Source organism: Cetorhinus maximus, chromosome 5 (assembly GCF_964194155.1).
Source record: "Cetorhinus maximus chromosome 5, sCetMax3.hap1.1, whole genome shotgun sequence".
Classification (NCBI taxonomy): Eukaryota; Metazoa; Chordata; class Chondrichthyes; order Lamniformes; family Cetorhinidae; genus Cetorhinus; species Cetorhinus maximus.
In genome coordinates, this window is record NC_135883.1 from 117,963,718 (window position 1) to 117,989,591 (window position 25,874).

Below are 25,874 nucleotides of genomic sequence, written 5' to 3' on the forward strand. Positions count from 1 at the left end.
ACACAGAAACAGATTCACAACACTCACTTCCTTCTCTCTTGCAGGACAGCTGAGCCAGCAGGATCTAAGCAGAGGGGGACATGCGCAAATGCATATCCTAATCCTTGTGGAGGAGACGGTGCTGGCCATTATTGGGACATGCATTACTGAAGCCACTTCCAGCGGTGCGGCTGAAGCCATCAAAGATGACGGTCTCCTTATATATAATCCTCTGTCTCACATCCCACCTCCTCCTCATCCCACACTCTTCTGATTACAAGCTGCAGATAATGCGCCACTTACTCCCTTTCTCCCTTCCTGCACCACAACCTTAGCTTTGTGCCTCTCGCCTTTCAGATATCCAAGAAGTGCAACCTGGCCAGACAATGGCGGAACAGCAAGAAGACGATGATCAAAACATGCCATGACTCAGTTTCACACACTCAGCCATCAACTCAGATACTGACCCCACATCACTTAGCAGATCGCACAGAGGTTGGTTAGAGACTGGGCATGAGTGGTCTGCAGTCAGGGCAGGGGGCAAGGGTAGTGTGGTTGCCAGCTTCCGGGGGTGAGGCCGCACACTGGTTTTACTGCAGAGGACTCAGTTGAGTAATTTGATAGGGTAGCCCACAGCAGAAAAAAGAACACTTGCATTTATATAGTGTGTTTCACAACCTCCGGACATCCCAAAGTGTTTTACAGCTAGTGAAGTCCTTTTGAAATATAGTCACTGTTGGAGTGTAGGAAAAGCAGCAGCAAGGTTCCACAAACATCCAAGTGATAATGACCAAACCATTTATTTTTATGATGTTGATTGAGGATAAATATTGGCTACGACACTGGTGATAACTCCCCTGCTCTTCTTCAAAATAATGCCATGGGATCTTTTACGTCAGGAGCTCTGCTTAACGTCTCATTAAAAGGCAGCACCTCCATCACTGCAGTATTCCCTCCATGCTGTACTGGAATGTCAGCTTAGATTTTTGCGTTCAAATCTCTGGAGTGGGACATGAACCCAAAACCTTCTGACTTAGAGAGAATACTACAAAATGCTTGATGCATTGGAAAGCCTGCCAGAAAGCTTGTGTGCAATGTCAAGGAATATGGAGGCATGTGGTAACAACTTGGCGCAGTGCTTTTTGCAGAGCTTAGATTCTACCCTTTACAATCTAGAAGTGGTGGCCAGCCTGTTCTCACACTTTGGACTCAACCATGATGCAGCAACTGTTGACTGACGTTGTAACTTCCATTGCAGCACCACCAGCAACCATTCTGAATTCTATAATGGAAACTCTAATTGCCAGTTATACAAGGACAAGCCTTGCAAGCTCAAACTGCTGCCATCATGGCTGTGGATTACAGTAAGCAAAGAGGCTTGCAGGGTGTCACGGCAGTCCAGTAATAAGTCCTTCAATAGATTATTAGGATTACTGAGGCCTCGCTACAGAGGAGTGGCGATGGTTCCATGGAACTTAAACCAGCTGTTCTCTTTCATGCAGACATCATTCTTCCTCCCTTCCCCGTCACTTGCTGTTACCTGTCAGCCCAGACATCTGCCACCTTGCCAAGATGGTGCAATCCACATCTGGGCCTTCTAAAGCCCAGAGCTGCTTGTGGTCGTCCCCCAAGCTCATCTACAGTCCCGTCCACAAAGTGAGAAGCCTTCACCAACCATATTCAGCCATTGTTAGCACTGATTTATTTATTTTGGCTTTGAGGGAAACTTGCTCATGCTGGTGTTTCTATGCATATGCTGCCCTTGTCCTTCAAGGTATAGACATCGCGAGTTTAGAAGGTGCTGTCAAAGGAGCTTTGGTGAGTTGTGACAGTGCATCTTGGAGATGGTAAACATTGCAGCCACTGTGCAATGGGGGATGGGGTGAATGTTTAAAATGATTAGGACCGGCAAAGGCACAAGGAAGATGGACACTAAAAAATACATGAGGGTGATTAATTGACTGTTGTATGCAAAATGACATGAGTTCATTTATAAATTTGCTTTGGAATGTTTAGTTTATGATGGTTTTTATTTTTGCATTGTGGTGGTGGACGCTGTGATGGTCAGTGACAGAGGGAAGTTAAGGTGTGAGACTGTTGTTGAATGGGAACTTGTGGTTACTGTTATCACACCTGGATAGGTTTTTCATGGATGTTCCAGCCAGAAACTATTGTCTAGGTTGCCTCCTCCCTTCTTCATCCTCCTGCTCCTCAGCTGTCCACCCTATAGCTGATGACAACCCCATTATAGCAGGATTGTGCAACATGCAGCAGACCACCATGAATCATGGCACCCACTCTGCTCAGTACTCCAGGGTTTGTCAAGAGTGGTCCAAGCAGCTGGAGCATTGTTCCAGCACACTAGTGGTTTGCTGTACCACAATTTGTGTAGCAGAATTGCTTTCATTGTGTGCATGTGGCAGGTAAGCACATGGATTGTGTACTGGAGTCATCAGCCATGTCAACAGATAGTCCTTGTTGCCCAGTATCCACCTTTTGGTTTGCCATGGTGGCATAGCGAACTGCAGAATGAAAGCATCATGACTGCTGCTAGGATATTGAGCATTAACTTGTATGACTTACTGCGTATGTTTGCACACCAGCTGAATGCTGACTGAGTGAAATCCCTTTCAATTTCAGTATAGTGCAGACTTGACATGTTGTCTGCACAAACAACGTATATTCAGTCAATGGCACCCTGCATCATGGGAAAACTTACAGCCCTAACGAAGCCACGTGCTTATGCTGCCAGCTCCTCTCTGGCAAAAGAAAATGAAATGTAGTTAACTAACATTGCACAGCGAGCCTCAGTGACCTTGCTTACACAGCAGTGGTCAACAAACTGAGATGTTGCAAATATCTCCAGTTCCAGCCTGGAAGGAGCCAAATGGATAAAAGTTGTTTGCCATGATCACCTTCACAACCCCTGGTAATGTGGTTCTTGCCTGCTCTGAGGTTGCAGTTGTGACTGAGTAGGTGGTAAATTTCAGTGAGGACGTTCTTACTGAAGCGCCAAACATTTCACATTTTGTTGTTCGTTGAGGTTCAGATAGAAAAATTGTATTCTAAACACCCTGGATAGTTATGGCCTCCTGCTGAGAACCCTTCTCCTCAAAGCACTCTAAAGCAAAATTAGCACTTCTGAAATGTTATCACTGTGGATGAAAGGTATAATCATGGGATTACTGTGCATGAGGTAACTAAGCAGGAGCTGTGGACTAGGACTATTGAACTCAATCCAACGAAGGTTGAAGGAGGAGTTAGATCAGCGTGAAGTGAAAAGTCTCAATAAGGGACAAGAATCTCAGCTCACAGATGAGGAGCAAGCCAGCTATTGAAATAGAAGCAATCTAGCAGAAAATGCAAGCTCAGTAGAAAGCACCAGCAAAAGTGGATGTTACAGTAAGGCCCTGAAGGTAGCAGAGAAATTACATTTGGCATAGGGGGAAATACTTTTTAGCTCCGGTCCCAGAATAGCAGCAGACTAAAAATCAGAGATAGGAGTGCACTTGGAGTGCAATGCAGAAGTCCAATGGGTAACAGCAGGAGATGGAGGATTGACATTTTGGGCTTAAGCAGGTTATATTAAACTTAAAACTGAGTGACAGAGCAGAATTGCAGCAACCAAAGGATGCAACACAGTCCAGCGAAGCTGTGTAGTACTGATGGTGAAAAGTACAAGAAATCCAATGCAAGCAGGATCCCAGCTGCTGTAAAGAAGACCGAACAGGTATGGTCAAGGATGCACGGTGGGATAAATAACTTTTATAACTAGTTCTGTTGAAGGGTCATGAGGACTCGAAACGTCAACTCTTTTCTTCTCCACCAATGCTGCCAGACCTGCTGAGTTTTTCCAGGTAATCCTGTTTTTGTTTTGGATTTCCAGCATCCGCAGAAGTTTTTTGTTTTTAAATAACTTTTGTGGTAGATTTAGTCAAAATATACCAACTGTAAGGATTGGGGATCTTAAGAAATGAGTAGGAAGAGATGGCAGAGGGCAAGGGAAGGGAAAAGTATGGCAGTGGATGGTCACAAATGGAATTATAAACGAGAATAAGTATGTCATGATCTGCCACCAAAGCATTCCTTCTTGGAGGTGGGGGGAGAAGGCGTTACACAATGTTTAGATTATTAGTTTGTTGGTGTAGCTCCAGCATGTTGTATTGATATCAGTTGGTCACACTGTGCTGGCCTTGCAGTGAATTTGCAGTTACCGTAGGTTCCAGGTCATGTTTGACCATCAGGGAAATTGTTTTCTCGCAGAAAAAGTCACAGAGTCATTTGTTACCAAATACATAGCATCAGACCTGATGCTTCCTAAACAGTGGTGTGAAGTGCAGGAAAAGAAAGTAGTGTGGTGGTGATAGACCTTTCTTTCTTTCAAACAAAAAGTTTCAGTGTAGGTATATGTATTGTTAATAGGATTAAGATATGTGGGAATTAAATCCTTTGAGTGATGTAGTTATTATGGTTAGCATAGAGTTTCAACGGTGTGATTGAAAAATGATCTGTTATTGCATGTTCAATATACAGTTTGTTTTAGATATATTTTGCTAAGAAAAGTTTTTTCATATTGGGCCAATATGAATTGCAGTCTATAAAAGTTTATGAAGTATAATTAAAATGATAATTTGAATAAGAAGAGAAGAGCATTACCCTCAGGCAATGAATGTCAACTGTAAGAAGGCTAATAGTAGAAGGCTGTGCTCTGATAACAGGTAAAGAATGACAGAAAATTTGACTTGCAAGTTTATGCAAATTAGTATCTGCTCTTGCTATGTTGAGGCATAGACATGATCCTTTTTAGAAAGGTAGTAATCTTGTTTTTTTCGTCAGACTTCAAACTTAATTGTTTAAGTATGGAAATTTTACATTTCTGGAAATCCATGCCATTTACATCATTTGCATTATATAAATATGAAATGCAAAACATTTTTCTGTATAGAACTTGGCATGTATTCTTGAATGTTTGTTCTTTTTGCCTAATACAGACAATTTACATCTGTACTATTACACAATCCAAGGCCTATGGGTTTGTTAAATTGTGACTACTTTTATGACAGTGATGTGAAAAAGCTGTGAAAATGCCCAGGTGATAGTTACCTTCATTAGCCACAAAATTTTAGATCGAATCAGTTATGCAATCTTTTTCTCTAATATATTTTGAAAATGATGATTACTTAATTTTCTTTAATCTGTGCCAAGAGAAACTTACATAACATGAAACCTGAAGGTTTAGATGAGGATATTTAATTTAGTGACAACTGGAAAATGAAGAGATGCCATAATCTGTTAGCATACTTACATATTTTCATTTTTTGAGATTTTTGAAGACCTTAATATTTTCAAGGCACAAATTGAAAATTGTTGAGAGCCTGCTTGACAGTCTTATTCTATATGGTTGAACTATTTTTAAAACAACTGTAATGGTGCAATATTATATTACACCATCTGGAATGACATGAATGCCATGTAATGCACAATATCTGAGCTACTTCTGCTTAGCACTTGTTATAGTTATACTTAGAACTATAGAAATGTTACAACACAGAAGGAGGCCATTTGGCCCATCTTGTCCATGCCAGCCCGAGGACACCCAGGTGCCCTTTCTAATCCCACCTTCCTGCACCCGGCCCATAGCCCTGCAGCTTACAGCACTTTAGGTGCTGATCCAGGTACTTTTTAAAAGAGTTTAAAGTTTCTGCCTCTACCACCAACTTGGGCAGCGAATTCCAGCCACCCACTACCCTCTGCATAAAAAAAGTTCTTTCTCATGTCCCCCCTACACCTTCTACCACTTATCTAACAATTTCCTCCATCTTCTAATTAAGAAATGATTAATAACTTGTCAGATACAATTGTGTGAACTTGATTCACCTTCACGCCCTGGCTAAATTTCACCCCCTTTAAGATTTTTGTTAGATACTTTGTCAAACCCTGTCCTTCCACACTGCCACTCACTTCATTTCTCTTTGTCAGCATGTACACTTTATGTAACTAATGAAAGAAGTAACTGTATTAAAACAGATGTGATGGACAGAATTTAATGTTTTCCCTTTACTGCTCATGATCAGCTTGTTTTGTATGAAAATGATGTGTGTTTTTTTTACCCTGGGTGTGTATATCCCAATTAAATGATTCAAGCAGCAAGATTTTGAAAGTTTAAAAATAAAGGTTATTTATTCTCATTCACTTACCCCAAAATAAAGCAACATTTCACTCACTCACGCACACAAAGATTAGGTACAGATGAAGATAATATATTGTTACAGCTTATAGTTATTTCAGTCTCTCTTGTGGCAGACCTGTAGTTTCTTACATTAAGTCAGTGTTTAAATCGAAGTGAAGGTCTTGTAAAGCAAAGGTTTCCCAGCAGGTTGTAAAGTTTCTTGTAGTTGAGTTTCTAGGGGCGGAATTTTCCCAGAGTTACACTAAGTGCAGTAGCAGGCGGGTAAAATGGAGTCCTACCCGCCAACGAAAATCGTAGTTTTTCACGCAGCATCTACCTGAGCCCACCTCATTATTTATGCATTCCCGGGAAACACGCCGTTTCCATGGCAGGTGGGCTCTTATTCGCCCACTTGCCATCACCCCGCTGTTGCATCACGCCGGCCGCCATCTTTAAAAGGCAGCCGCCAGCGAAGCACGAATCGCCACCAGCTCACCGCCGCTGTCTGGGAGACATGGCCAGCAAAGGCAAAAAGACTGCAGCCCCCCGCTTCAACAGCGGGTCCCTCAAGTGACTGCTGGATGCCGAGGAGGCCCAACGGGATGTGCTCTGGCCACAGGATGGGTAGCAATGTCACCAACCCGGCTTGGGAGGCAGTGGCAGCAGTGGTCAGAGTGAACACCGTACAGAGGAGGACAGCCTCCCAGTGCCACAAAAGGATGAATGATCATCTCTGTTCCGCCAGGGTAAGTCACTCTTTTCATCACTCCCAACACACCTCGGTGGGACCTAGCTTTAGAGTAGCCTCAGGATCACAAGTTGGTGAGCACATCACATTTTCTGATCCACAGCAGGCGGAGGCAGGGACTTCCCAGGTCCCTGGCACTCGGACATTTGCTGAAGGCCAGACATTGCTGAGTCTGAGTCAGATGACGAGCCTCTGGACTCGGGCATGTCACAGTTGCTGGAACTGCAAAAGCAAGCTAGGGAACAACTAGGGATGTCCACTGCACTCCTCAGATTGCAAGGCACGATGGAGAGTCCATCCATCTTCAGGCTGAGGTAATAGCGCCGGCATTGTAACACACGGAGGTCAACACTGGCAGGATGGCGGCCACCATGGAGACCTCGGTCCAGGTCATCACACCTGCACTGCTGCGCAGGCTTAACTCCATCACTGATGCCATAGTTGGCCTCCTAACAGTGTGAATGCGAGAGGGGTGCTGGGCAGGTTGATCTCACTCCAGCTACCCCTTCCACTCACGGAGTCAGCCGGTGCCCTCGGGCACTCATAGGGAGGAGGATCAGCAAGTGCACGCCCAGGGGCCATCCACCCAGGTGACTCTGGGAGTGACTGGCCCATCCGAACCCTATCTTCCTGTGACCTCCGCAGATCCAGCTTCACAGGCCAAGGAGGGTCCCACTGCCACACAGCAGGACCCCGAAAGCAGGGTGGGGCCCTCCAAGTCTCGGCCGTCAAGAGAACACCCGCCCAAGTCATCACAGGCAGGGCGTCACAGTCAGCAGGCTGCCCCCACCTCTACTGTGGATGCCCAGGGAACGCCAAGACGTAACGGCAGGGTTAGGAAAGTTAGGTAAAAGTGTTGATCACTTGTACATACTGTTTGCTATTGTCAATAAACTCCTAAGAATGTCACGCTGCCTGATGTAAAACCTTTCTATACAAGATAAAAGGCAGGTGTCTTAGTGCAGGACCTCTTCCCTGTGCTCTGTACAGCCTTCAGACCACAGTGATGGTCCAGCCTCACACTCCCTGGAAAGATACTGATGCCTGCACCTCGACAGTGCTGGACATTGCTGCCAGAATGTAATGGGCAGGCACCACAGAGTTCTCTCATACTCTGTGTACTCTCAGTACCTTTAAGGTGGGGCTGGCCCCCATCACACCAGCATCTGTGACCAGTGATGCTGTGCACCAGCTCATGAAGGGCTGAGTTGCTGAAGGCAGACACAGCATCAGATGTGTCTAAAGCTTCATGGCTGCATCTCTGAGATGGCCCTGATCATGGAGCGTAAGTGAGCTGCCCTCGGCCAGACAGGAGTCAGACATTCTCAGAGGCTGTGAAAATCTATGGAGTGTCCTCACTGCATGTTATCATCACCCTCCTGCAATCAAGTGACTATTAGGGCCTTCGCTGCATCTCCATGACAGGAGCATTCTCACAGAGGGTATTGGCGCTGCCATAAGCCAGACTGGAGTCAAACGTTCACAACCGTGATGTGAGGATCTATGGGAACACCTCACTGCGTGTCGTCATTATCCTCTGCAAACCTAGCAGCTATGAGGGTCTCCTGAGTGCCCCTGCCTCATCTAGCCAGTGCGAGAGTCTCATCCCCATTGTCGTCACCACTGAGGACCCCCTCGCCCTCGTCCCCATCGGCGGCATCCTCATTGGAGGAGACGTGCAGCTGCTCCATCTCCTCCTCAGCCAGCTCCTCTCCCTGTTGCAGCACCAGGTTGTTAAGGGCGCAACTCGTGACAACGATGCGAGACACCCTCTGCGGACTGTATTGCGGGGCTCTGCCAGACCGGTGCAGGCACTAGCACCACATCTTCAGCATCCCGATGGTCTGCTTCACCAAGTTGCAAGCCGCTGCACGAGCCTCATTAGAGCATCGCTCTGCTGCAGCATGAGGCCGCCACATGGGTGTCATTAGCAATGGCCTCTGCAAATATCCCTTGTCCCTAAGGAGCCAACCCTGCAGCCTCTGTGGACCCTGGAAGACTGCAGGGATCTGCGAGTGACTCAGGATGTAGGCGTCGAGCACATTTCCTGGAAACCGTGCACATACCTTCAGGATGCATTTCTGCATGTTCAGTGAGTGGAAGCCCTTGCGGTTGATGAAGTCCACTGAATTTAACAATGGAGACCTGAATGCACATGAGTGCAGTCACTCGCACCCTGCACCTGTGAAAATCCTGAGATCAGGGTCAGTGACCCTCGCATCCTGGCTGGTCCCAGTCCTGGGCGAAATGCACAAAGCTTGTGTGCCATGGAGAAGATGGCATCTGTGACCTCATAGATGCATTTGTGGGTGGCGGCTTGTGAAATCCCACAGAAGCCACCTGTGGAGCCCTGAAAGGAGCCACTGGCATTGAAATTGAGTGCCGCAATCACTTTCACAGCCACTGGCAGTGGACGTCCTCCATGTCCTTTTGGTGCCAAGCCCTGCAGTAAGTGGCAGGTGCATGCCTCCAGGTCCCTAGACATGCGCAGTCATTGGCGACACTGGTTCTTAGTCATCTGTAGGAATGGCAGGGTGCATCTATAGACCCTGGGTGTCGCTAGGTGTCAAGCAGCCACAGCTTGCTGTCGTGCCTGGGTAGCATGTGCGGGAGCCCCTGTTGCCCCTTCTTCATGAGGTTGCTGCTCCTGCCTTTGCGTGGCCAGGTGCCTCAGTCGCTCTCTCCTCCGTCTTCTACGGTCTCTGTAGACCACCAGGCATACAGCTCAGTCACCAGGATCCATAATCCTGACGTGGTCCTCCTGCAGCATGAAAAAGAGAGAGACGTGGTTACCATGGCTGCACTTAGCACCTTTCCTGGCCCTGTGTGACCGCCCCTTAATGCTTCCCAAAGAGTGCTGGTCACCCCTCGGATGGCCAGAGATGAATGCGCTGCGTGGCTGTCCTGTCAACCTGCGACGTGGGGGACACTGGTCCAAACCAGTTTGCTGACGTTGCAAAGGGCTGTGAGCGTCTCCAGCAGTGATTGCTACATTGGCAAGGAGATTGTGTAACGTGTGCAGTTCAACTGCCCCACGGCCCAATAAAGTGTTGGATGACTCGAAGCCTGTGCCTAGGGAGTAGGGTGGTGGTGGGGGGGGGGGGGGGGGGGGTGGTAAAGTATGGAGTGCTTGGCGGCCCTTTGGTGCCTCCGCATTGCTTGCATGGGCAGGCAATCTAGGGGCCTGAACCCAATCATATCACTGTGGCTACGCCTGATCTGTCTTAGTTGCAGATGCAGGGTCAGCTTATACAGATGTCCCTAATGCGTGGCCACTCCCCTCGCTTACCCTGTCTCCCACCTCATTGCCTGTGCACAGGCTGCAGCGCCAGGGCAACACTTGACACACAGCACCCCCCCTACTCCTCCACCCCAGCAGTCACCTCTGAGGCTGGCCAGCGCTTGCCCCCAGACACACACACACAACCCCCCCGCCTTTCAGCAATCGCCTCCGAGGCTGACCAGCACTTGCATCCGCCCGCGGACACCACCACCCCCGCCCCCCCCCTCCTGCAGTTGCCTCCGGGGCCAGACATCAGTTGCCCCCAACCACCGACGCCCCGAGGCCTGTAAATAACAGGCGAGCTGTGGAGAGCTGCTCATTCACCTCAGCTCCCTCAAAGTGAAGGCCGCCAAGTGCACATCGCCTGCGTGTTGTTGTGAACGATACAGCGGGGTTCCAAGAGCCTGGTGGGATGGCCTTTTAATTATATGCTAATATATTAGTTAGCTCCATGCCGACCAATGGTGGGAAACACAGCCTGCCAGCGGACGATTGCAACCTGCCTTCATGCCATCATGAAGCAGGTCACGCCATATTTTCTGCTCACGCCACCTATCACGCCTGCTGCCAACGGGCTCAGAAAATTTTGCCCTAGGAGTTTGCTTCTCAGGTGAACTCAAAATTAGAACAGGCTGGGGGAGTCCTTCTCTTGGGATTCCCCGCTTACAAGGTATTGCTGTTGAATACATTAGCTGCTTGATGGCTTGCAGCTAATCCAATGGCTTTTGGTGGAACTCTGTCTGCAAGCTGATTTTAAAAGCAGACAGAAAACATGGCTGTCTAATCATGTGACCTTTTACAAGTTCAAAGTCCTTTTCCAAATAAGATGGGTGATTATGTTGAGTACACATCCTGTGTTGTGAGTTAATACCTTGAGAGTTTGAGATAGTCAGGGTCTTTGACTTTGAATGATCCTTCAATTTGATAATACTTTTTCGGATTAGTTTCAGGAAATGGTATTGATTCAGCGTCAGCCTGGAATATTCCTTTTGCTCCCTCTTGACAAGGTTTCATAGAGTCATAGAGGTCTAGAGCACAGAAAAAGGCCCTTCGGCCCATCGAGTCTGCGCAGGCCAAACAAGTACCTAACTATTCTAATCCCATTTTCCAGCACTAGGCCCATAGCCATGTATGCCATGGCATAGCATATGCACATCCAAATACTTCTTAAATGTTATGAGGATTTCTGCCTCTACCACCCTTTCAGGCAGTGAGTTCCAGATTCCCACCACCCTCCGGGTGAAAAAATTCTTCCCCTCACCCCTTCTAAACCTCCTGCCCCTTACCCTAAATCTATGCCCTCTGGTTATTGATTCCTCCACCAAGGAGAAAAGTTCCTCCTTGTCTACCCTATCTATGCCCCTCATAATTTTATACACCTCAATGATGTCCCCCCTCAATCTCCTCTGCTCCAGGGAAAATAATCCCCAGTCTATCAAATCTCTCCTCATAACTAAAACTCTCCAGTCCAGCCAACATCCTGGTTAATCTCCTCTGCACTCTCTCTAGTGCAATCACATCCTTCCTATAATGCAGATTCCAGAACTGTACGCAATACTCTAGCTATGGCCTAACCAGCGTTTTATACAGTCCCATCATAACCTCCCTGCTCTTATATTCTATGCCTCGGCTAATAAAGGCAAGTATCCCACATGCCCGTTTCATTCTTCAAAAGAAGTCAGGTGACTGTCGGGCGGCCACCTTTTGCCTTTTGTCGTCAGTTTTAAAATATAAAAAATTAGTTTGAAATTCAGAATACACTAGGGCATAACAGATGTATTTGTTTTATTATCAGAGACCTTGTGCTGTTAATAATGTTCAGAATTTTGCTATTAGATTACTATTCTGACTTTAATTCTTTCAATGTCATGCAATTAAAAAATTTATTTCTATCCCTCCCATGGTCTTCCTCATGTTGACTCAGCAGAGAAACGTGATCCTAGCCCTCGCCCCTGCTGCCTGCTGCCCCCCCCCACCCTCCACTCACCCCTGCTTTGGTTTATCCATCTGCTCCAGTTTCTCCTCTGAACCTTTTTTTTGCCATTGACCACAGCCTTCTGACTCAAAGGCAAGAGTGCAACCAACTGAAGTATGGCTGACATCCTAAGAATAGTAGGGGATAGTCTGTTGCTCCCTTGTGTCGCATGGACCCATGGTCAAGATATGATACCAAGTGTGATAATTCTGGTTCAGCCTCAGACAGTTGCCATGAGAGGGATTGTGTTGGTGGCTGGTGTTTGTCATGGCTGTTGAATGGCTTTGGTGTTTCTGATATTTTGTTGGACAAAAGTTCTGCTTATCCAGTATAGGATGTTGAACATGCAGTCTGACAATTTAGAGATGGTAGAGCAGTCGTTAGTGGTGGTGGTGAGGTAGTGCTGGTGCCATCATTGTTCATGTGGAACCTGCCATGTTTTTGAATGATGCAATTGAGGGGCAGCATGTAGGTGATAAATATGAGGTGGCTAAGGACAGATTATTGCAAACACTAGAGGTAACGATGGGGGAGCAGGACAAGAAGCAGTTATAGTTGAGCCTATGGCCATGACTGGATAGAAAAGGGTGGAAGCAGGCAAATACAGTCCTACCCAGCTGGACAGCAGAGGATGGTGTATGAATAATTCACCTATTGGTCTATAAATAATTTGTATCAGAGAAAGAGGCAGAAAAATCAAGAAATTAAATTTAAAAACTAGAATGCTGAATGAAAAACAAAGTTCTGGTAAAACAGAACATATCAGTCAGCATATGTGAAGATAACAGTCAAACCAATGTTGTGGCCCAGAGCCTTCTTGGAACTCCAAACTGAAAGCTGAGTGAACACTATAATAGAGTGTGATAAGAGCACAGAGCAGAACCGAAAGAAAAGCAAGAAATTTTGATAATGTATAAAGTTACCCAAGACAATAGAGAAGAATTAACAAAATTAAAGTATAAGGAATGTGTGAATTGCTAAAGCAGTGAAGGGTGCACCCCAAAGAAAAGGGTGCAAAATGAGGAAAAATTGAAAACCCAGCCAGACTATCGAGCCTGAAATGAAAATAGAAAATACTGGCCTTGCAGTGAGACTGCAAAACCTAACTAGAGGAGGAAAATAAAACTGACCAATCTCAAAAAAAATGGGGGAGACATCTAAGTTCTGAAATAAAAACAAAATCCTGCAAAAACTAAGCAGTTATGGCAGCATCTGCAGAGAGAGAAACAGTTAAAATTTCAAGTCCAATGTGACTATTGCTGAAAAAAGACACACGTTGAAGCTTTTCAAGAGTACCAAATGCCAATCGCCACCCACGCACCTCAATTCCATGAGGTCTCTCTCAATCTCACCTCAGTCAATCGCCTTTAGTTCCACATAAGTGACATGAACAAAGGTAGTCCCTATATGAAAATGATAATTGAACAATGCACATATAACCTTTGCATCTAAAGCTCACATTATGTGACCTCATGAGAATTGTTAGTGATTATCCTGATGCTGTTGCACTGAAGTTTGTTCTTTGTGGATGTTATAAGTATTTATCACAACCACGTTGGATTTCTTTCGCCCAAGTGCACCTTTCAATGGCCTTTATTTTACGACTAAGGTTTTGGTAAAAGTTTATTGTTAAGCACCATAGTCTTTCATGCCTCCCTGCAGGGTTATTTCGGCTCTGCTTTTAAAACTCAACATTACTCTTTTATTTGTTTCTCCCTCTCCACATGCACGATGCTGAGCGATGAAAGTTGGTTCCACTTGGTGACATTTGAAATGTCTGCTAGACAGGCGTGAGTCTGTGATGTCAGAGGTGTATGATCATCCTGATGAAGCCATCCAATTATCTATGAGAATGTTACTTTGCTGCCTAGCGTTACTTGATGGAAACCCTCTGTGAGGTAACAGAACACCAGTTGATATGGGATTTCATTGCATGACTCTGCAATCAGTGGGTGGAATTTTCCAAGCCGGCTGGCGGCGGGCATGATAGGTGGCGTGCATGGAAAATGTGGCACGACCTGCTTCACGACGGCGTGAATGCAGGTCGCTATCGTCCACTCAGCCCACCAACAGCGGGCTGCATTTCCCGCCATCGGGCAGCAGGGAGCTAATTGTAATACATCAGCACATAATTAAAAGGCTATCTTGCCAGGCTGTTGGAACCCCGCCATAGAGTGCATCGACGTCAGCGGGAAAGCATGCTGACGTGTTTCATAACAGCACGCAAGCGACATGCACTTGGCGGCCTTCACTTTGGGGGAACTGAGGCGAGTGCGCAGCAGCGTTCTCCACAGCTCACCTATTGTTTACAGGCCTCGGGCACCGGGGGGTGGGTGCTGGCCAGCCTCGGAGGCGACAGTTGTCTTGTTGTTGGGGGGGGTGGGGGGGGTGGCGGGTTCAAGTGTTGCCCTGGCACTGAATCTCACGCAATAGCAATCGAGGTGGGGGGCAGGGTAAGTGAGGGAAGTGGCAACACATTAGGGACACCTGTATTCACTGACCATGCCTCTGCAACTGAGACAGATCAGATGCAGCCACAATGATATGGTTTGGGTTGGGCTTCTAGCCTGCCCACCTACACAAACAACGCGGAGGCACCAAGGACCAGGGCCACCGAGTGCTCCAAACCTTACCCCCCCCCCCCCCACCCCCGACACAGACTTTGAATCCGCCACCACTTTATTCAACCACGGAACAGTTGGACTGCATACATTGTACAATCTCCTCACCAATGCTGGCTATGTAGCAATCACTGCTGGAGGCGCTCACAGCCCTTTGCAACCTCAGCATCCCGGTTTGGACCAGTGTCCCCCATGTTGCAGGTTGACAGGGCAGCCATGCAGCGCACTCATCTCCGGCCATCCGAGGGGTGACCAGCAGTCTCTGGGAAGCATTAATGGGCAGTTGCACAGGGCCAGGAAAGGTGCTAAGTACAGCCACGATGGCCACACGTCTCTCTCTTTCATGCTGCAGGAGGACTACGTCAGGATCATGGATCCTGGTGACCGAGCTGTATGCCTGATGGCCTACAGACACCGTAGAAGACGGAAGAGAGAGCGACTGAGGCACCTGGCTGCACGAAGGCAGGAGCAGCAACCTCGTAAAGAAGGGGCAGCAGCGGTTCCTGCACACGCTGCCCAGGAGCAACAGTGAGCCGTGGCTGGTCGGTACCTAGCAACACCCAGGGTCTATAGACACCGCCTGCCATACCTGCAGATGACTGAGAACCAGTGTCACCGAAGACCGCGCATGTCTAGGAACTTGGTGGCTCACACCTGCCACTTACTGCAGGACTTGGCACCAAGGGGACATGGAGGGCATCCACTGCCAGTGGCTGTGAAAGTGACCGTGATGCTCAATTTCTATGCCAGTGACTCCTTTCAGGGCTCCACAGGTGACCTCTGTTGGATTTCACAATCTGCCATCCACAAATGCATCCATGAGGTCACAGATGCCATCTTCCCCATGACACACAAACTTTGTGCATTTCGCCCGGGACTGGGACAGCCAGGATTCAAGGGCCATTGGATCCGCCCTGATCTTGGGATTCCCACAGGTGCAGGGTGCGACTGACTGCACTCTGCGACACTCAGGTCTCTGTCGATATACTCGGTAGACTTCATCAACTGCAAGGGTTTCCATTCACTGAACATGCAGCCATGCAGGCGTGCGCAAGGTTTCCAGGGAGTGTGCACAGTGCCTGCATCCTGAGTCGCTTGCAGATCCCTGTACTCTTTCAGGGTCCACAGAGGCTACAGTGTTGGCTCCTTGGGGACAAGGGCTACCCGCAGAGGTCATGGTTGATGACACCTGTGTGGCAGCCTCAGACTGCAGGAGAGCGACGCTATAATGAGGCTCATGCAGCAGCTCGGGACTTGGTGAAGCAGACCATCGGGATGTTGAAGATGCGGTTCTGGTGCCTGGACCAGTCTGTTGGAGCCCTGCAATACAGCCCGTGGAGGGTGTCAAGCATCATCGTTGCCCGCTGCGCTCTTGTAGCACCAAGTTGTAATGGGGAGAGGAGTTGGCTAAGGCGAGCTGGAGGAGCTGCACGCCTACTCAAATCACTCTGATTCAATCAGGTCCCCTCTCATTCTTCTAAACTCTAGTGAATACAGGCCCAGCTGAACCAATCTCTCCTCATAGGACAGTCCTGCCATCCCCGGCATCAGCCTAATGAACCTTTGCTGCACTCCCTCTATGGCAGGTATATCCTTTCTTAAGTAGGAGACCAAAACTGCATGCAGTACACTCCAGTTGTGGTCTCACCAATGCTGTATATAACTGCAGTAAGACATCCCCACTTCTGAACTCAAATCCTCTTGCAATGAAGGCCAACATACCATTTGCCATCCTAATTGCTTGCTGCACCTGCCTGTTTACTTTCATTGACTGGTGTACAAGAACACCCACTTCCCTTTGTATATCCACATTTCCCAATATATCACCTTTTAAATAATACTCTGCCTTTCTTTTTTTCACACCAAAGCATATAACTTCACATTTATCCATGTTATACTGTATCTGCCATGTGTTTTCCCACACACACAACTTGCCTAAGTCACCCTCAAGCCTCCTTGTATCCTCCTCACAACTCTCAACACCACCTAGTTTTGTGTCATCAGCAAACTTGGAAATATTGCATTTGGTTTCTCCATCCAGGTCATTTTTATATATCATGAACAGCTGGGGCTCAAGCTCTGATCCCTGCGGTACACCACTAATTACCGCCTGCCATCCAGAAAAAGACCCATTTATTCCCACTCTGTTTCCGGTCTGTCAACCAATTCTCAATCCATGCCAGTATATCACCCCCGATTCCATGTGCTTTAATTTTGCCCACTAGCATCTTATGTGGGCCCTTGTTTACAGCCTTCTTGAAATCCAAATACACCACATCCACTGATTCTGCCTTATCTATTCTACTAGTTACATCCTCAAAAAACTCCAGTAAATTAGTTAAGCATGATTGCCCTTTCATAAACCCATGCTGACTTTGTCTAATCCCTTTAATGCTTTCCAAGTGTTATATTACCACGCCTTTTATAATAGACTCTAGCATTTTCCCCACTACTGATGTTAGGCTAACTGGTCTGTAATTCTCTGTTTTTTCTCTCCTTTTTTCAAATAGTGAGGCTACATTTGCCACCCTCCAATCTGTAGGAACTGCTTCAGAGTCTATAGAATTTTGGAAGATGACCAGCAATGCATCCAGTATTTCCAGGGCCACTTCCCTTAGTACTCTGGGGTGTAGATTATCAGGTCCTGGAGATTTTTCAGGCTTTAACCCCATTAATTTCTCTAGCACCATTTTTTACTAATACTGATTTTCTTCAATTCCACCCTCTCACTCACCCCTTACCTCCTATCTTCCACCACACTCTCTTTCCCCTGTCCTGCCTCCGTCTACCCCCTCCCTGCTGGCTTGCCAGCTGGATCCCAGCCTTGGTGCAGCTTGTGATACAAGCACCTGAAATCTCGCAGCAGCGCTGTTAATGGTAGGCGAAAGAAAGATCTACGTATCTCAAAGTCGTTGATGAACTGAAGCTTGCCAGCTTCATGGGATGTGGGCATCACTGGCTAGACCAGCATTCATTGCCAATCCCTAATTGCCCTCATTCAGAGGGCATTTGAGTCAACCGCATTGCTGTGGGTCTGGAGTCACATGTAGGCCAGGTCAGGTAAGGACAGCAGATTTCCTTCCCTAAAGGGTGTTAGTGAACCAGATAGGTTTTTATAACAATCAGCTATGGTTTCATGGTCAGATTTTTATTGAATTCAAATTTCACCACCTGCCATGGTGTTGATTGAAACCCATGATTCGAACCCAAGTTCCCAGAGCATTACCCTGGGTCCCTGGAATGCTAGTCCAGTGACAATACCACTGTGCCACCGCCTCACCCTATATACAGTCGGGAAACAGGCTGTTTTAATGATCCGCTGGCAGGGCACTTAGTTTGAAGGGGGAACATAATTCTGGCGAGTTGGCCTTTTAATGAGCATTCATGAGATGCAAATGAATGCAAATGTGGTTCCCGACATAGATCAGCGGGAAACTTGACCCACCTTTAACCCCGCCATCAAAGCTGAGAGAACAAAATTCCAATCTAATTTTCGCCTGGCTGGAAACTGACTTTTGCCATCACCCCAAATTTTGTGCCCCTGCCTGCCATGATTCCTGCCAGTGGCAAGAGCGAAAAATTCCATCCATTGACTTTTTGTTTGACACTATATTTTGGTGACAGCATTTTTTCTCTTACATAAATTGATCCATAGCTCTAAAGAAGGGGGAGCTATTTGTTGTCTCAGTGCCAAGGTCTGTGGTCAGAGTGGGTTGTTCAGTCTATAAATGTATGCCATCAGCTAAGATCTGGGAAGAAGCATGCAATCTTGCATGTTGCAAGATGTCTAAATAATGAAAAATACTAGACCTGGACTGTGAATGGAGAGAACAGAAAGCCTTCATCCGGTGTGATAAAAAATGGCCTTTGACAGGTGTTGACCCTTCACTGATAGGTCAGTGTTTGGAAATCTAGATTCATCATTGATGTTTCTCAGGAAATTATAGTACTGTGGTACTATAATTACACGATGTAAACCATTTCAGAGGTTGATCTAATAATCCAGTAACCTGGTGTTGATATAATTAATAATACTGATAAACTTGATTTTGGCTTTGTGCTTTTTTGCCATATGAGCAAAATTCTAGACAGTGACTTATTTGGTCCAGTTTCAGATCCAAAAATAGTTTCCTTTGTTGATTGAAAGTCAATGATTTGCCTTGAAACACAAAATAATTGATTATTCAGAGGAATGGATCCTAGCAATTACAGTGGCCTTAGGAATGTGATTTTTATTTCCAAAGTGAAGAAAAATCCTACCAGTTACAATGTTTTAGTGATGTCATGCTCAATACAAGCATAAGAACATTGGGTTTTACAGACTGTAAGGTCATACTTTATGAAGATGACAACAGCTTATCATGTGACTGTGGACAGTGTTCAATTCTGTGGCCAATATTTTGTTAAACATGGACTTGAATAAGGGTACTTTGCAATCACCTGTGAAGTTTACACATCTCATTCTCTAAGGATGAACCAGCGTTTGAGGACTGTGGGATTTCTCGACTGATTGTCTCCCAGTGTCATATTGAACACAGGGTAATAACTGAGCACAAGTTGGGGCAGAATAGGAGTGAATGACCATTATTATATGCTATTGTATCATGGTGGTCTGGACCCCAGAAGTGTTAACCCTCCACCATATGACTGAAACTAACTTTCAGGGTGTGCAGTATTATACAACCTGAACAAAGCAAACCTGGCAGGGGAAAAAATACCTGAACCATCATAGCTGAAAGTCTTCTAATGCAGCCAAAGTACTGTACTTGTTCCAGCTTCCAAGTCCACCAAAGAAGCCAACTCCTGGCTATTTGTCTACGAGAGGCTTCACAGCTTCATGAGAATCTTTTGTTTCTAAAAGACCCTCATTTCAACTAAAGTATCAATTCAGCTAATAAGACATCAGGCCTTCACTGACATAGAGACTGAGTTAAATTCCATTTTTATAATTACAGCTTTAACTCCATCTTTATCTAACCTTTGCATGCGTGTTAGTATGAGTGAGATGAGTGAGACGTCGGGTTTTAAACATCTGGGGCAAGTGTGTGATAATAAATAATCTTTATTTTTAAAATCACCAAAACGCCTGTGTTGGAATTTATTTTAAATTAGGAAAAATCACTCTGAGGGTAGGGAACTATACACACCTTACGTAGAATCATCTAATTCTGGACTTGAAGGGACCACACAAATTCTGTCCACAACAGTGTAAGTCAGGTTTTCATTGTACAGCATGATCCAAAATATATTTGCACACAACCTCCCATGATGTAGAGTAAAAGATTATACCTGTACAGTTGGATTTATTCACTTGTGGAAACAACTGTTATAAATAATACACACATACACACACACACCCCTTCCATATTTGTACATCACTAGTGTGGTATATATTTGAACTTCAGTATTACAACACTTAGTTAATTAATGCTCAAGGTAAAGTATCACACCAGGTATTTGACTTACACTCTCCAATTAAAGTTTGGAATTTCTCCTACTTGTGTAAAATTGTATAAAATCCATATTAAAAACATAGCCTTTATCAAGACACAAAGTAAGGCATAAAGATTGCTGACGCAATTCACACAATTTGAGTGAATTTACAAAATTGTGATTACTTTTCCGTGTATTTCAAAGCTTTATTGCAAAAGGAAACTGTTTTTAATTGAACAGAAAGGAACAAAATAGAGAAATTCTGTATTCGTCCCTAACTGTTTAGCTATAAATTATATTTGGAGATGTACCTTTTGCTAACTGGAACATTGTAGATAGGATGATGTTTAATGAAAAGAAGAAGGAATTACAGTGGCCTTTATTCTTGGGGCATATGCAAAAACTCTCCATGGCTACTGTAAACCTACAGACTGAATATGCTGTGATATGAGAATGATTACATATCCAGTAAATTGCCTTTAGACATGACTATTTTAAGGAGAGTGTTTTTCCTGATTGGGAGTTTTATGATTCAGACTTTTGCCACTAAAAAATATTTCAATGCATATCTAAGCTCCTAATCCTCATGTAGGTTTGAACTTTATCTGTATAAGAACATTAAATGTTACTTTTTGTAGGATTGTGTGTAATTTTCTTTCCTGAGCTATTTTCATTTGTCAAGAAAGGAAAAAATAGCTAATTGAAGTCATTTGATCAAGTCAGGAAAGTAAGTCATTACCTGCACTACATCTGTAAAGTCTTTTTTGATTTCAAAGTAATTCCTAATACATATGATTTTACAAAAAGCAGAAACAAATCTGTGGGCATAATCTGAATTAGTGGGGTGTTATTTACTGACTGGCAGGCATTACGTCAGTGAGTAACCCAGGAAATTGCGCTTTGGTTTCTGATTTGCCTTTCCTATTACAGGCCAGGCCAAATCTTTTTCTTCCTGCACCATCACTGCTGTCGCCACACTCCAAGCTGAGGCTCCCAACTACTGTGGGTGCTCAGCTGTTATCACAGCAGTCGCTGACCTCACAAGCTGGTGAGTATTGTTTCTAATTTGATTTTTGCCTGCTTTTCTCTTAGAAATTGAACATACCGTTGCTAAACATCTATTATGTATTTTATAATAAATCATGTACTTGTCTCACCTGATAGAAAATATCTAGAACACATATCGAAAACTACTTTTCAGTAAAATGTGAATATATACAAGATTCTGTTCTTTTAAGAATAATGTTTGTAGATGAAATTTTTATCACAAAGAACTATAGAAAAGTACTAAAGTAGCAGTTCATATAAACTTCAAGTCGTGCTTTTCACTGTTTAAAATTTAGATGCCAAGGAGAAGTGCCTTCATATGACGAAGACAGCATTTTTTTTAAAAAGTTACAATGTTATACACTAAGCGAGCAAGAACTGTTTAATTTCAAGACTTGCCTTTTGACTGTGGAACTAATTGTACACAGGGCGAAATCATTGTAACAGATCTCCCCCTAGTGATTTAATCCCACTTTATGTAAAGCATTCCAAACTGAATAATTAAGGGTGTAGAGCCAGCCTGCCAGAAGAGTTAGCCAGTCAATGCCCAGCTTTGGACTTCTTGGTTGTTTAATAGTTTTAGGGTCAATGAGGGATGATTGTAACAGCTGAATTTGAAGTAATGGCATTCAATAATTGTACACTTACGTTGTAGCATCTGGCTTCAAAAAAGCCAGTACAAATTATGGAATTAGGTATGAATGTTTTAGTAATTAGCAGCAGAGTATGTGGCCAGAATGACTAAATCTCTATTAAGAAAATACATGAAATGAGGAACTAGACATCATGGTGTCAAAATTTCTGTGGAAATGTTGGGAATGAGACAGCAAATTGTTCAAATTAAAATAGATTTTTATTAAGTCTGCATGCCTTTCTGAACATACTGAAAAATCTGGAAAATATGCGTATAATCCCGTGGTGTACTATTTGCAGGTTTTAACTTCAAAATTAGCTTTCAGTAGTTAAAGTAAGTAAAACCAACATAAATCATCCCAACTTGATACAAGTGTTATGAACACTTTTTAATTAGGACATTCTTTCTGAAACCTATTCCCCTCAAAGTTTTCATGCACAAACTATTCTTCTATAGGTTAGGGCTTCTCATGTGAATATTTCTATATATTCTGCTAAAGTTACAAGCAGCTGCCATCCATATTAACTAAGTGTGCGACTTGTATGTTGAATCATTCCATATTTGGATATTCGCCTGAGATATGAATTTATTTTTGTGGATGCTGCACCCATCCAGTGGAGTGGGCGTATTCCATCCTGAGCCTTCGAGCCTCTCCACCATCTAAAAAATCTCAAATTAGGACCAGAATAGAAAACTTACCGCTAGTCTGGATGGATGCAGCCACAAGAACACTTGAAGCACAGTGCCATCCAAGAAAGGGACGTTTACTTGACTGGCACTGCCTGTTACTAGACTCAAAATCCACAGCAAAGAGAAAATGCAGGAAAGACTCAATGCTGGTCAGTTAGCACCTGTTGAGAGAACAGATAAGCTAACATTTCAGATGCAGATCCCTTCTGCAGTGAAAACAAGTTCATTTACATTAGAATAAGAATTTCTTAGTTTGACCAATAATTCAGTGACAGGTGATGCATCCCTGTACTTGATTATTCAAAACATGAATCATGGAAATCTGAAGAAAAAAACAAAAAATGGTGGAAATATAAAGCAGGTCAATCAACATCTAAAAGTGAGATAACAATATTTTGGGTGGGACCCTTCATCAGAACACACATCCAAATATCATCCTTCACACTGTTTTCTGACACCAATAACTTCTCAGTCCAAAACAAAAATAAAAATACCTGGAAAAACTCAGCAGGTCTGGCAGCATCTGCGGAGAGGAACACAGTTAACGTTTCGAGTCCGTATGACTCTTCAACAGAACTAAGGAAAAATAGAAAAAAGGTGAAATATAAGCTGGTTTAAGGGGGGCTGGGGCAGGTAGAGCTGGATAGAGGGCCAGTGATAGGTGAAGAGAGCCAAAAGATGTCATAGACAAAAGGACAAAGAGGTGTTGAAGGTGGTGATATTATCTATGGAATGTGCTAATTAAGGGTAGAAAGCAGGACAAGCAAGGTACAGATAGCCCAGGTGGGATGAAGGGAAGGGATCGAAATAGGCTAAAAGGTAGAGATAAAACAATGGATGGAAATACATTTAAAAATAATGGAAATAGGTGGGAAAACAAAAATCTATATAAATTATTGGGGGAAAAAAAGGTGGGGATCTGAAAGAGGGTGGGGATGGAGGAGAGAGTTCATGATCTAAAATTGTTGAACTCAATATTCAGTCCGGAAGGCTGTAAAGTGCCTAGTCGGAAGATGAGGTGCTGTTCCTCCAGTTTGCGTTGAGCTTCACTGGAACAATGCAGCAGGCCAAGGATGGACATGGGGGCATGAGAGCAGGGTGGAGTGTTGAAATGGCAAGCAATAGGGAGGTCTGGGTCATGCTTGCGGACAGACCAAAGGTGTTCTGCAAAGCGGTCAGCCAGACTGCGTTTGGTCTCTCCAATGTAGAGGAAACAACATTGGGAGCAACGAATGCAGTAGACTAAATTGAGGGAAGTGCAAGTGAAATGCTGCTTCACTTGAAACGAGTGTTTGGGCCCTTGGATGGTGAGGAGAGGGGAAGTAAAGGGGCAGGTGTTGCACCTTCTGCGGTTGCATGGGAAGGTGCCGTGGGAGGGGGTTGAGGTGTACGGGGTGATGGAAGAGTGGACCAGGGTGTCCTGGAGGGAACGATCCCTGCGGAATGCCGCCGGGGTGGGTGAAGGGAAGATGTGTTTGGTAGTGGCATCATGCTGGAGTTGGTGGAAATGGCGGAGGATGATCCTTTGAATGCAAAGGCTGGTGGGGTGATAAGTGAGGACAAGGGGGACCCTATCACGTTTCTGGGATAGAGAGGAAGGTGTGAGGGCGGATGCAGGGAGATGGGCCGGACATGCTTGAGGGCCCTGTCAACCACCGTGGGTGAAAAACCTCGGTTAAGGAAGAAGGAAGACATGTCAGAGGAACTGTTTTTGAAAGTGGCATCATCAGAACAGATGCGACGGAGGCGAAGGAACTGAGAGAATGGGATGGAGTCCTTACAGGAAGCGGGGTGTGAGGAGCTGTAGTCGAGGTAGCTGTGGGAGTCGGTAGACTTGTAATGGATCTTGGTGTACAGTCTATCACCAAAAATTGAGACAGAGAGGTCAAGGAAAGGAAGGGAAGTGTCAGAGATGGACCATGTGAAAATGATGGAGGGGTGGAAATTGGAAGCAAAATTAATATTGACTGAATATTGAGTTCAACAATTTTAGATCATGGACTCTCTCCTTCATCCCCACCCCCTTTCCGATCCCCCACTTTTTTTTCCAATAATTTATATAGATTTTTCTTTTCCCACCTATTTCCATTATTTTTAAATGTATTTCCATCCATTGTTTTATCTCTACCTTTTAGTCTATTTCGATTCCTTCACCCCACCCCCACTAGGGCTATCTGTACCTTGCTTGTCCTGCTTTCTACCCTTAATTAGCACATTCCTTAGATAATATTACCACCTTCAACACCTCTTTGTCCTTTTGTCTATGACATCTTTTGGCTATCTCCACCTATCACTGGCCCTCTATCCAGCTCTACTTGTCCTATCCCCCCCTTAAACCAGCTTATATTTCACCTTTTTTCTATTTTTCCTTAGTTCTGTTGAAGAGTCATACGGACTTGAAACGTTAACTGTGTTCCTCTCCGCAGATGCTGCCAGACCTGCTGAGTTTTTCCAGGTATTTTTATTTTTATTTTTGTTTTGGATTTCCAGCATCCGCAGTTTTTTGTTTTTATCTTAGTGTTTAATTGACTGCCACTTCTCTTCAAGGAATGCCTACCTTGAAGAAGTATTGCTCTTCTCTCTGACAGGATTTCCGTATCTCTCTTTTGCCTTGTCCACCTTCATTGCTTTCCATTTCTCGTCTGGTGTTTGACAAGGTGTTTACTAAAACCCGCTTTCACAGCCATATTTCCTTCCTCAGTGACTGTCTCCGTCTCTGACTTACCCCACGTGGATTTCAACTGAAGGTCCATCCCTCATGTTTCGAACCCACCCAGGATTACAGGTATCTCCGGGACATACAATGCTCCTCGGACTGCTGTTCTCGTCGCATTCTGAGATCCATACTCAGTGCCATGCGCCACCATATGAACACACTCGACCTCTCCCTCCAGCAGCACCGCCGCACCCTTTTTCTAAGCTGCGCATGCCCCCAGTTTCATTTTATTCTTCGTTTCATCCAACGCCTCAACAAGAAACTTTGTCTCTTTCTTTCAGGTGCAAAGCAACGCAAGATCCAACAACTCATCGACACCAACATCCATCCAGGACCCTCCACCCCTGCCTGTCCCTCTGTCCCCATCCCGTCTTCCAATCCCAGCCCTGGCTGTGTATTCACCATATCCCCTGACCTTCCCCTCTCCGATGCTGAACGTTCAGTGCTCAGCAAAGGACTTAGTTTCATTCCCTTACGGCCTCATCTCAATGAATTTCGGGCTCTGCATGATGCTGAACTCTTCTTCCGCCGCCTTCGTCTCCGTGCTCACTTCTTAGGGCAGGAGTCCTCTCCCCGTTC

At 45.1% G+C, this 25,874-nt stretch overlaps 1 protein-coding gene across 6 annotated transcripts in view; it reads left to right on the forward strand.

The window, feature by feature from the left end:
* Positions 1–25,874, forward strand: part of ahi1 (Abelson helper integration site 1) — a 301,212-nt gene that overhangs the window by 160,688 nt on the left and 114,650 nt on the right. For 5 of the 6 annotated variants that reach the window (XR_013576639.1, XM_078542364.1, XM_078542366.1 and 2 more), the window contains one exon: positions 21,139–21,256. The exons of the other annotated variant lie outside the window; for it this stretch is intronic. Coding sequence is in view for 4 of the 5 variants with exons in the window: in XM_078542364.1 (XP_078398490.1) it covers positions 21,139–21,256 (118 nt within the window). In the remaining variant the exon portion in view is untranslated. The remainder of the gene's footprint in view (positions 1–21,138; positions 21,257–25,874) is intronic. 6 annotated transcript variants of the gene reach the window in all.